The sequence below is a fragment of the Camelina sativa genome, chromosome 16 (assembly GCF_030686135.1).
Source record: "Camelina sativa cultivar CO46 ecotype springtype chromosome 16, ASM3068613v1".
Lineage (NCBI taxonomy): Eukaryota > Viridiplantae > Streptophyta > Magnoliopsida > Brassicales > Brassicaceae > Camelina > Camelina sativa.
Window position 1 is genome coordinate 17,049,030 of NC_141895.1, and position 11,858 is coordinate 17,060,887.

General features: G+C 39.0%; 1 protein-coding gene across 1 annotated transcript; it reads right to left on the reverse strand.

Moving 5' to 3' along the window:
- Window positions 1-8,449: 8,449 nt before the first annotated feature.
- On the reverse strand, window positions 8,450-11,653 carry LOC147925651 (uncharacterized). The gene is made up of 2 exons (XM_087490253.1): window positions 10,293-11,653; window positions 8,450-9,574 (listed from the first exon to the last, which is right to left on the reverse strand). Exon 2 carries the CDS (start codon window positions 9,572-9,574, stop codon window positions 8,831-8,833), a length of 744 nt encoding a protein of 247 aa, XP_087346379.1. The 5' UTR covers window positions 10,293-11,653; the 3' UTR covers window positions 8,450-8,830.
- Window positions 11,654-11,858: the final 205 nt, after the last annotated feature.

An 11,858-nucleotide genomic window follows, 5' to 3' on the forward strand; every position in this document is an offset into this window, starting at 1 on the left:
GGATGACGATCCGAAGGCGCGCTGTAGGGTGACGACCCGAGAGACGAATATTGGATTTCTTCTTATACATTATGGCATGCGGGTAGTGCCATACACTGGTAGTGCCATAGCTACAGCCTTCAGAAGTACTTCCTTACCACCTAGAGAGAGTGACTTAGCAAAACCATCCTTGAAGTCGGCTTTGTAGCTTATCACCAATGAACCCCAAAAGCGCCTGTTTCGAACCACTGAAGCACTCTGACAATCCCAGATAAGTTCCTGAGCCACCCTCTTCATAAATGTTGAGTGTCTACTTTACCATCTCTTTGGTCGCATCATTTGTTTTCTTCCCAAATGTCACAGCTGGCTTTGCGAAGTTGATCACTTGGCCAGAAGCTTTCCCATACTTATGTAGACAGAGTATAAGCTCCTCATATTCCTCCTTTGTTGCTCGACAAATGAACATGCTATCATCAGCAAACAGTAAATGCTGAATCATTGGACATGCTTCACTAAAACTAAAACCTGTGATACGATCTTGTTGTTGACTTCTCCGCAAAGCATACACCAAAGCCTCCGCACAGAGAATGAAAAGAAATGGAGACAGCGTATCTCCCTGGCGGATCCCTCGTCCCGGCTTGAATATACCGAAATCACAACCATTTATGAGAACCAAAAAGGTGACTGATCGCACACATACCATTATCCACTGTATCCACTGTGTATGAAACCCCATGTTGATGAAGAGATGCTCCAGAAAATCCCATTCCACTCGATCGTACGCTTTTGACATGTCTGTCTTCACCGCTATGAAACTTTCATCAAACTTCACATTGGTCTTTAAGGCATGCACAATCTCATGAGCTATCAGGATATTTTCTGATATCAACCGTCCTTCGAGACAATCTTTACAAAACGAGCACAGACTTATAGGCCTCATATCAGGCATTTGGCTTCTTAGGTATCAGGCAAATTTGTGTATGGTTCCATTCTTGTGGCATTACTCCTGAAGCGACCAACCCATGTACCTCTGCAATGATACCTGAACCAACCACTGACCAGTATCGTTTGAAGAAGGCTCCAGTCCACCCATCTGCACCAGGCCCACTATCTCCTTTGATGTTAAAAGCGGCTTGTTTGATTTCCTGAGGCAAAACTGGAGCAGTTAATTGCGCATTCATATCCTCTGTTACTCGCGGCTTCATCCCTTCTAAAAGCTCATCAGTACCATCCGAGTTAGATGACTGAAACAGATTAGATAAGTACTCCGCAGCAATGTTACCTTTTGAACCCTCCTCAAAGCATTCTACTCCATTTTTATCTATCAGTGATGTCAGACGATTCTTCAATCTCTTGTACTTAACACTCCCGTGAAAGTAGGCTGTGTTTTTATCGCCGTTTGAAGATGAAGTCTTTGTTAGGGAAAACGACATTGCGTCGCAGCTTCCTGAGCTGAAGAAGCTCTTGTCTGTGCTGAGAGAGAATAGAGTTAAAGGCTACAAAGGTGGTGATTGTGGACCAAGAGATGTGTATCTTGTTGGGACAGGACCAGGAGATCCTGAACTTCTGACTCTTAAAGCTGTCAGAGTTATTCAAAGTGCCGATCTTTTTCTTTACGACAGGCTTCTCTCCAATGATGTCTTGGAGTTGGTTGCTCCTGTTGCTAGGCTTCTTTATGTCGGCAAAACCGCTGGTTATCATAGCAGAAATCAGGTAATGTTCTTATTCTTGTCACTCTGTTCCAATCTAAGCAACTGCTTTTGATTCTCTAATTAATGTGGATGTTGCATTCTTTGGGAACTCAATATGATTGTGGTGACTGAAGTGGTTAATCTTACCGGAAGTTTGCAATTATATATGGTTACAGGGATTACTGCAGCATCAGGGATAGCAGCAGAGTTGGGGATTCCACTAACACATCGCGGTGTTGCAACTAGTGTGAGGTTCCTCACGGGACATTCTAGGAAAGGAGGGACCGACCCTTTGTTTGTTGCAGAGAATGCAGCTGACCCGAATACAACACTTGTCGTTTATGTGGGCTTGGGAACGTTACCTTCTCTAGCGCAATAACTGATGGACCATGGTCTCCCTTGTGATACACCAGCTGTTGCGGTTGAACGTGGAACCACTCCTCTACAACGTACGGTAAGCAACCAAACTATACTCTTTCTTTGTGATTTCCAGCAGGTCTGTTTGTTACTTGAGAGTGAGTTTTCAAGGCTTTGGAATGTTCTGCAGGTTTTTGCTGAGCTTAAAGATTTTGCAACTGAGATTCAGTCAGCTGGATTGGTTTCATCAGCGCTCGTCATCATAAGGAAAGTCGTCGAGCTCTCGCCTTTATGACCACATTGCACGAAAGAATCATCCTACCTTGTAGAGACCCGTTAGATGCTTTCATCGATATTACTATGAAATTTTAGGAGCTATGAAGATTCAGAGATGTAATAAACAAAAGGAAGGCTGATATTTTCTTGTGTCCGTGTCCTTCTATTAATTTGGGCAATACCAATGTAATAAACAAAGGCTTCAATCAGAGCCAATATAAATGTTGGGGTAAATTTTAGGAAAAGCCAAGGTGCGCCTAAATTTTTCACTAGTTCATTTGTTAATGATTAATTTGGTGTTGGGAAGAAAAAGATTAGAGAATCGATCAACAACAAGATCACAATTCATAACCAAGTTTTATGTTGTAAACTAGAGAATCGAATGAAGGAATTCTCTTGTTCTTATTCATTGATCAAACTCGAGGTTACATATATATAGTCAAAGGCAAAGCCCAATTACATTAGGAATACTAAACCGACCTAGATAAAAGGACAAGACCGATGGGCCTTATGGCCTTGGATGGATACGGGCCATGATGGGCCTGGTTATGGAGTCCATCCGTAAAGTGGTTTATAACACTCCCCCTTGGATGACATAACCATGCCGATGCTAAAGGATCGTTGCAATACGCTAGGGGGTGCTGCCTCATTAAAACTTTACCAGGAAAACCCAATGGGACAAAACCACGGTGAAAGAAAAAGAGTACAACACGCATTGCTCCCCCTGTTCCAAGCATCACTCTAAGTCCTTAAGCCTCCGAATTCCAATCTGGTGCATGAGCTTCTTGAACGTTGTTGTCGGTAATGCCTTAGTGAAGAGATCGGCTGAGTTGTCGCATGATTGCACTTGCACCACTCGAACTTCTCCGACTTTTGTAGTTCGTGTGTGAAAAAGAACTTCGGTAGGATGTGCTTTGTCCGATCTCCCTTGATGTAACCTTCCTTGAGCTGTGCGATACAGGCCGTATTGTCTTCATAGATTACAGTCAGCTCCTTGTCCTCGACCATACCGCAATTCGCCCTGATGTGTTGAGTCATCGACCTCAACCATACACTTTCTTGTCCGGCTTCATGAATTGCTAGGATTTCCGCATGGTTAGACGAAGTGGCCACAATACTTTGCTTCATAGAACGCCACGAGATCGCCATACCACCGTGTGTAAATACGTAACCTGTTTGAGACTTACCATTATGTGGATCGGATGGATAACCTGCATCAGCAAAACCAACTAAACCTCCTTTGTTATAGTTAGTATAATATAAACCAAAATCTATCGTCCCTTGTAGGTAACGCAACACATGTTTAATACCGTTCTAGTGCCTTTTAGTCGGACAAGAACTAAATCTTGCTAGGAGGTTCACGGCAAAACATATGTCCGGTCTAGTGTGGCTAGCCAAGAACATTAACGCTCTTATAGCACTAAGGTATGGCACTTCAGGTTCGAGAACTTCTTCATCGCCCTTCTTTGGACCAAATGGATCTTTATCCAAGTCTAAGCTTCTAACAACCATTGGGCTGGTCAATGGGTGAGCTTGGTCCATTTTAAACCTCTTGAGTACCTTTTCTGTGTATGCCTTTTGATGCACAAGGATTCCATTACCAATGTACTCAAGCTGTAATCCCAAACAGAATTTTGTCTTGCCTAGGTCTTTCATCTCAAATTCTTTCTTTAGATATTCGACTGTTTGGGCGATTTCCCCAGAGGTCCCCAGGATGTTTAAATCATCCACATAAACTGCTATAATTACAAACCCTTTGTTTGCAAACTTCTTTATAAATATACATGGACTGATTGGGTCATTCTTATAGCCTTCTTTAGCTAAATATTCACTTAATCGGTTATACCACATTCGACCACTTTGTTTCAGTCCATAAAGGGATTTGTTCAGCCTAATGCACTACTGTTCTCGAGAACCACTCTTATCTTTGAGCTCAAAACCCTCTGGTAATCTCATATATATTTCATTATCCAGTGGACCATATAAGTATGCGGTTACAACATCCATTAACCGCAAATCCAGTTCTTCTCTTATAGCCAGACTTATTAAGTACCTAAATATTGTTGCATCCATCACAGGGGAGTCTGTCTCCTCATAGTCTATTCCTGGTCTTTGAGAGAATCCTTGTGCTACAAGCCGTGCTTTGTATCTCACGATTTCATTCTTCTCATTTATCTTTCTGAAACAAGAACTTTTTCAAGTATTTACTTATGAATGAATGAATGATGCAATCAAACAAACAAACATAAGTATGAATGATCAGAATGTAATGCAAGGTGTTTCAATTCCCTTATGATGTTGTAGCATAAAGGATGTCAATCCATAAAGAGTGTGATATGTAAGCAGTCAAGATGTGATCAATGCATTCAAGTTAAGCTAAACATCAAGTTGATTTGTTTCTAATAACCTAATGACAATAATGAAATGCAATGAACTAAGGCAACTTAAGACAATACTAATGCTGAATTAAACAGTAGAACAAGTGCAATAAACAAGACTAAGCAGAATTAACTAATAAGCAGAAGAAAACATGAACAGAACAATGCATAAGCAAGAAAGTAAAATGGAGCTCGACTTAGCACTCGGTCGAGTGCATGGTCGAGTGGGAGGTCGAGTTGACAAGCGAATGAACAGAAACAGAGTAAATAATGAAAACATAGCAAACAGCAAGCAATTAACAATACTTAAACAGGGAAATCAATAAACAAAGAAAGTCCTAAGGATGGATTCATGGGATGGACTCAAGCTATGTCTATCTAAATTGGTCAACAAACCTCAATCAACAATGAGCTATCTCTAGACAATGATCTTCTAATACATGTTAATCCATTCTCATGACAATAACAATCAAACCAAGATACTTCTTAGACCTAGTTCTCACTAGCTATTACATATCAAAGCAGGCATTAAAACCCAGATCATCAATGTCAAAAATCACTTTAAACATCTAATCTCTTAGCATGCTTCATGATAATCTCTAGCATTAGCCTTATCTAACAACTTAGACATTGGTGTGATGCTAAGAAGCTTAAGATCTATCCTTACCCTCTCATTATAAGAATAGCATAGAGCATATCTAATCTAGAAGAGATATATAACAATCAAGCTTGACCAATCTAAACAACCATAACCTTTACCCAGCCTAATCCATCCCTAAGATCCTAAGCCACTAATAAGATCTAAAAATCATCATGAAGAACACAAACCCAGAAATTAATGAAACTATCATGATTAGAAAGATGAGATAAAGATGAACAATATTGAACAAAGAAGTGAAAGCAAATATTCAACAGATTCAAAGTTATGAAGGTTACAAATCTATGAAAATCTAGAGAAAAGATAAGAGATGATGCAATAAAGTAAAAGAAGCTAAAAATGGCAAAAACTAGGTTATGAGGTGTCTACATGGTCTCCAGGGTCTCTCTTTTTTCGGCCACAAGTGTCAGTACACATATATATAGTAAAGAGAGAGAAGCCCTAGTTAGCTAGAGGACAAAACAGAGAGGTGGCGGTCAGCTCGACCATGTGCTCGGTCGAGTGCATGGTCGAGTGGTTGGCCCGTCAAGTAGCTTCAGTCTTCGATCTGGCATGATATCTGTTCAGTAAAATCCGTATAACTCCGACACAACACCTCCGATTGACTTGAAACTACAGGCATTAGAAACATAACTCAATTTCCTACAACTATCATGAAGGATCCGGAAGCTGAATCGCAACGAAAGATATTCATTCGGATCGATCTTTGAGGAGCTCGATATGCATCCGACCGAGTACTCGACCGTGTGCATGCTCGAGTGCTGTGGTAGAGTGGACTTCCGAACCTTTCTGATATTCCCTATCCTCTTGTTTAGCTCCAAAAATAACAGCAAGTCATTCCTTACCCTTTTAGAGCTCCATAATACCTAATAAGACTCCAAATGCACAAATGTATGCAATGCATGCTTCTAAACATCCTAAGTGCATATTTGGACAGAAATGGTGATAAAAACTAAGGAATCACTTCTATATGATGCAAAACATGAACTAAACAAGGCCTAAAATATGGTAAAATATAGTGACATCACTTTCTTACAAAGACCCACTTATGTCCAACTGGCTTTATTTCAGGTGTTGTCCTTAAGATCGAACCAAACACACTTCTCTTCTTTAAAGAGTTTAACTCCACGTCAATGGCTTCATTCCACTTTAGCCAATCTTTACTTTGAGTGCACTCTAATATAAACGTGGGTTCATGATCCTCATTTATCTCAAGTGCTACCTTGTATGCAAATATTTCATCGATGTCGACATCTTTACGATTCCATTGAATTCCAGACATGATATAACTTATTGAGATCTCATTATTATCAATACCTTCAGGACCTTGAGGTTCAGCGTTCCAAACCTCATTTGGTACCTTAGGATTTGCCGCGGCTATGTTTGTATTTTCTGTAACTCCCTTAACATCGGTCTGTTTTGCACCTTTAGACTTCAAAGGGTTCTTATCTTTGGAACCTAATGGTCTACCTCGTTTTAAACGTGGCTTAGACTCTGTAGCAACTTGATTATTTTGTTCCTTCTGAACATCAATACGTACTGGTGCATTACAAGCTGGTATGTACGATTTTGTTACTCTCTTTGGGTCAGCAAAGGAATCTGGCAATTGTATAGCTAGCTTTTGCAAATGTATAATTTTCTGGACCTCTGCATCACAGGCTAGAGTCCGAGGATCTTGCCAATTCAAGGATGTTTGATTCCATGTTATTTCTTTAACCAGCTTGCTAGTCTCTCCACCCAACATAGGGAATTCGGATTCTGTAAATTGACAGTCCGCGTATCTGGCCTTAAATAAATCTCCTGTGGTTGGCTCAAGATACTTTATAATGGTGGGACACTCATATCCAACATATATTCCCATTCCCCTTTGAGGTCACATCTTAGTTCTCTGTGGTGGAGCAATAGATACATAAACGGCACAACCAAATGTTTTGAGATGGGATATGTCTGGCTCATGGCCCGTTAATAATTGGGATGGTGAATATTTGCGTTGACTAGATGGCCTGATGCGTATAAGTTCTGCTGCATGTAAAACTGCGTGTCCCCAAGCCGACACAGGGATTTTCGATCTCATTAACAATGGTCGAGCTATCAATTGTATTCGTTTAATGAAGGATTCAGCTAATCCGTATTGTGTATGGACATGTGCCACAAGATGTTCCACACTCACCCCCATGGACATACAGTAATCATTAAACGCTTGGGATGTAAATTCACCAGCATTGTCTAGACGTATAGTCTTAAGTGGAAAATCTGGAAAATGTGCTCTTAGTCTTATAATTTGAGCTAACATCCTAGCAAATGCTAGGTTCCTGGTGGATAACAAGCAAACATGTGACCATCTGGTTGATGCATCGATCATAACCATAAAATATCTAAACGTCCCACAAGGTGGGTGTATTGGTCCACATATATCACCTTGTATCCTTTCCAGAAAGTTTAAAGTCTCTTGATGAACTTTGGCTGGTGATGGCCGTATAATAAGTTTCCCTTGTGCACATGCTACACACGTGAGATTTTTAGGGATAACTTTTCTTTCTTTAAGGTTGTGCCCATTTGAACTATTAATCAGTTTACGCATTATGTTCGTACCCGGATGGCCAAGCCGGTCGTGCCATAGAGTGAACTGTTCATTGAACATTTTGTGCTTTGCCAAGTTAGCTTCTATCATGTTGATCTTAGCATGGTATAAACCAGTGGCTAGTGCAGATATAGTCTCTAGGACCTTCTTATTTCCATTTACAATTTCGGTAATGTATAGAAATTCTTTGCTACCTTCACCCTTTGTTTCAATATGATAACCATTCAACTGAATGTCTTTAAAGCTCAATAAGCTTCTCTTAGAGCTGGGTGAGTACAAGGCATCACTTAGTTCAATATGTGTGCCATTAGGTAATAATATATGAGTTTGGTCGTAGCCTTCTATTAAGCTTGCTATACCCGTAATTGTACTAACATTGTCACTTTTCATTATGAGGTTTATGAAATATCTTTTGTCTTTCAATATTGTGTGGCTGGATCCACTGTCCACCACTAGTACACTCATATCCTCAGCCATTTCTATAATGACAATAATTTTGTTTTAAACTTTAATAAAACAAGCAAATAAATATTGAAATAAAATCATTGAATTTAAACCAAAATAATTATCCAATACATTACCATAAAATCATAAAATTAAACCAAAGTAAAACCGAAATTTAGTCATCATCTTTAAGGCAATCGGAAGTCTCATATGCTAGTGAATCATCATTCTCATGGTCGAAGTCATCTTCACCATCGAGATGCACATAGTTGGCTTCTGGGTTCTTCTTCAAGACTTCTTGATATGCATCAATAAGATGCTTAGGTGTTCTGCAATTCTTGGCCCAATGGTTGGACATACAACATCGGTGACAAACAGATTTAGCCTTGTTTTATGGGTTAAAGGACCCTCGGCCCCTACCACCACGTCCACGGCCTCCACGGCCATTACCGTCAAAGCGGCTAGCCTAGAACTGTCCACGACCACCACGTCCTCTACCACCACGTCCTCTACCACCACGGCCACGGCCATAATGTCTTTCTCTGTGGACATAGTTGGTCTCTTTGGGCTCCTTAGGCTCATTCGGATTTTGCTTTACCACATCCACCTTGTGTGCTTCTGGTAATGGGGCTGTACCAGGAGGTCTCATAGCACTGTTCATCAACAACAATTCATTGTTCTGCTCAGCTAGCAGTAGACACAAGATTAGGTCCACATAGGTTTCAAAACCCTTTTCTTGGTATTGTTGTTGAAACAATATGTTGTTAGGGCTAAAAGTGGACAATGTCTTCTCTAGTAGCTCTTTCTCGGTGACCTTAGTACCACACAACCTAAGGAGTGAGACAATCCTAAAAAGCTCTGAGTTATACTCATCCACGGATTTGTAATCCTGGATCCTTAGGTTTTTCCAATCGAATTGAGCCTTTGGTAGGAGCACCATTCGTTGGTGTCCGTATCTGCGGTTAAGCTCTGTCCAAAGGTCAAAATGATCTTTTATGATGAGGTACTGGTTCTTAAGACTCTCAGCAAGGTGATGGCGCATATGCATAATGGCCTTGTACTTTTGTTTGTCAGATGGTTCAAAACCTTCCTCAATACACTCAAATAAGTCCTTTGACTTTAGCATGATTTTAGTGTCCAATGCCCATTGCAGGTAGTTGTCTCCAAAAGCATTCAAAGCAGCATAGTCTAGGTTGTTAAGCCTTGCCATCTTCATAAAACAGAAATAGACAACCGATCATTAGCATGCGGTGTTTGAGACCGAACCGTGCCTTGCCTTTCACTTATTATTTTCGGCTTTTGGTATGCATGAAAAACAAACAAAACTAGATAGAAACTAGCATGCAACAATTTCCTTTTCTTAGATGTTTTTAGAAATTTCCTTTTCTTAAATAGTTTTGAGTTTTAGAAAATTTTCCTTTTTCTTAATCATTGGATAATAATAAATTTTAGGAAATAATTCTTTAAACCTTTAAGTTAATAATTATAATTAATTTAGAAATTATCCAAATTTATTTTATGTAAACACATAATAATTTTCGATTTTCTTAAACCTTTTGGTTTAGGGTTTGAATTTCTCAAACACCTAAATCGATTTTAATTCTTAGAATCATTAGGTTAAATTTTCTTTTAACTTAGCAAAATTTCCTACTCCTAATAGGAACTAGGTTCGAATTTTAGCAACCCTAAAACAAGTCTACCAAATTCGATTTTAGGGTTCATGCATCAATAAACAATTTATGCAATAACCGATTTTATACTTATGATGCATGCAATAAACAAACAATCCATGACAAGCAAATCCGATTTTAGAGTCATAGAAATCATAGCTTTTAACCTTTTTATTAGTTTGTGCAGTTGCAGGATTTTAGGGTTCAATAGTTTTAGATTCAAGTTTGATTATATGGTCCCATAAGTTTCGATATTACCTTAACACCTAAAGGGGGCTGACCGGTTTTGATCTGGGAGCTAAAGACCTCAGATATCTCTCACGAACCTCGAACTTGGATGGACCATGAACCTTGAACAGAACCGCAAACAGATCTCGAACCGCTCCTTGCACCGCTCACGTACTGCACTCACCCCGGAACCGCGAACCAACTTCGAACTGGTTTCGGATAGAACTTGATCACGAGCACATGTTTGCTCGTGAATAGGAGTTAGTTTCGAACAAAGACAAGAAGGATGGCAGTTTAGGGTTTTGGTGGAAGAAGAAGGATGAATGGCGGCGGTTAGGGTTTTAGGGTTTTACTCAGCTGGATCTTTAGAAACGATCGTGCTGATAACGTGTTGTAAACTAGAGAATCGAATGAAGGAATTCTCTTGTTCTTATTCATTGATCAAACTCGAGGTTACATATATATAGTCAAAGGCAAAGCCCAATTACATTAGGAATACTAAACCGACCTAGATAAAAGGATAAGACCGATGGGCCTTAAGGCCTTGGACGGACACGGGCCATGTACGGGCCGTGTATGGGCCTGGTTATGGAGTCCATCCGTAAAGTGGTTTATAACATTTTACACATTCTATACTTAGATTAAAAAAAGGTTAACATAGTTCTCTAAGAATATCTAAAAACTAGAATTAAAGGAAATAAGCACGAAGTTATTAAAGTCCGAAAGAGCAGAAGATGCAGTCGTTTCAGGCCTCAGATCGTTGTCAAAGGTAGAATTTTCGGTATGAGATAGAGATTATGTGAATCAAAAGGACATTAGATTGATATTGTACGGTTAGGAGGGTGAATCATATTATGATAAAAAAAAATTGTTTAAAATTGTTTTACACCAATTAAATAGCATCAAAAATATATATGATACTAGTTTAAATTACTTATTAGCAAATGATACAAAATGAATAATTTTTGGGGCAATTGCATTTTATATACCTTTATTTGGTGGTGAATGCAAAAGTAGGCCCTATGTTCAATATTTGAGAAACATAACCACTAAGGGTACTGAAATTACAGTTGACTCCCTTACGACCAAATAAAAAACAGAAGCCAAAATGACATATATAATCCGAGGAAGTCTGCAACAGATTTCTTAAGGTGGATTACAAATTGACGTCAACAAGAAGACATAAAAAGACGTCTACTCCTTAATTATAATTTAAATTCTTATTTAAAAATATAAAAATGAATTTGTTAAAACTATTAATCAAATAATAACCATATAGAATTCTTTCATTGAAATAAAATAAATTTAGATAGAAACGAGTCAAATTAAACAAGGAAAAGTTGATTAGGCTAAAATTATTTGATTTAAGTTTGTTTAAGTAGACTTCTCTGTATACTATTGGCGGTTGACTTTGTTATGCCATCAACCAGTAATAATTTAATATCATATTATCTTAATTTCACCGATAATTTAACCAAACCGATAGCTGAACCTAACCAAATGCGTACCAATTCCTTGATTTTAAGCTAACCGGATAATTTAACCATATATATACTTCTCTCCAAGTCAAACCTAGTTTTTTATGTGATCTCTCAG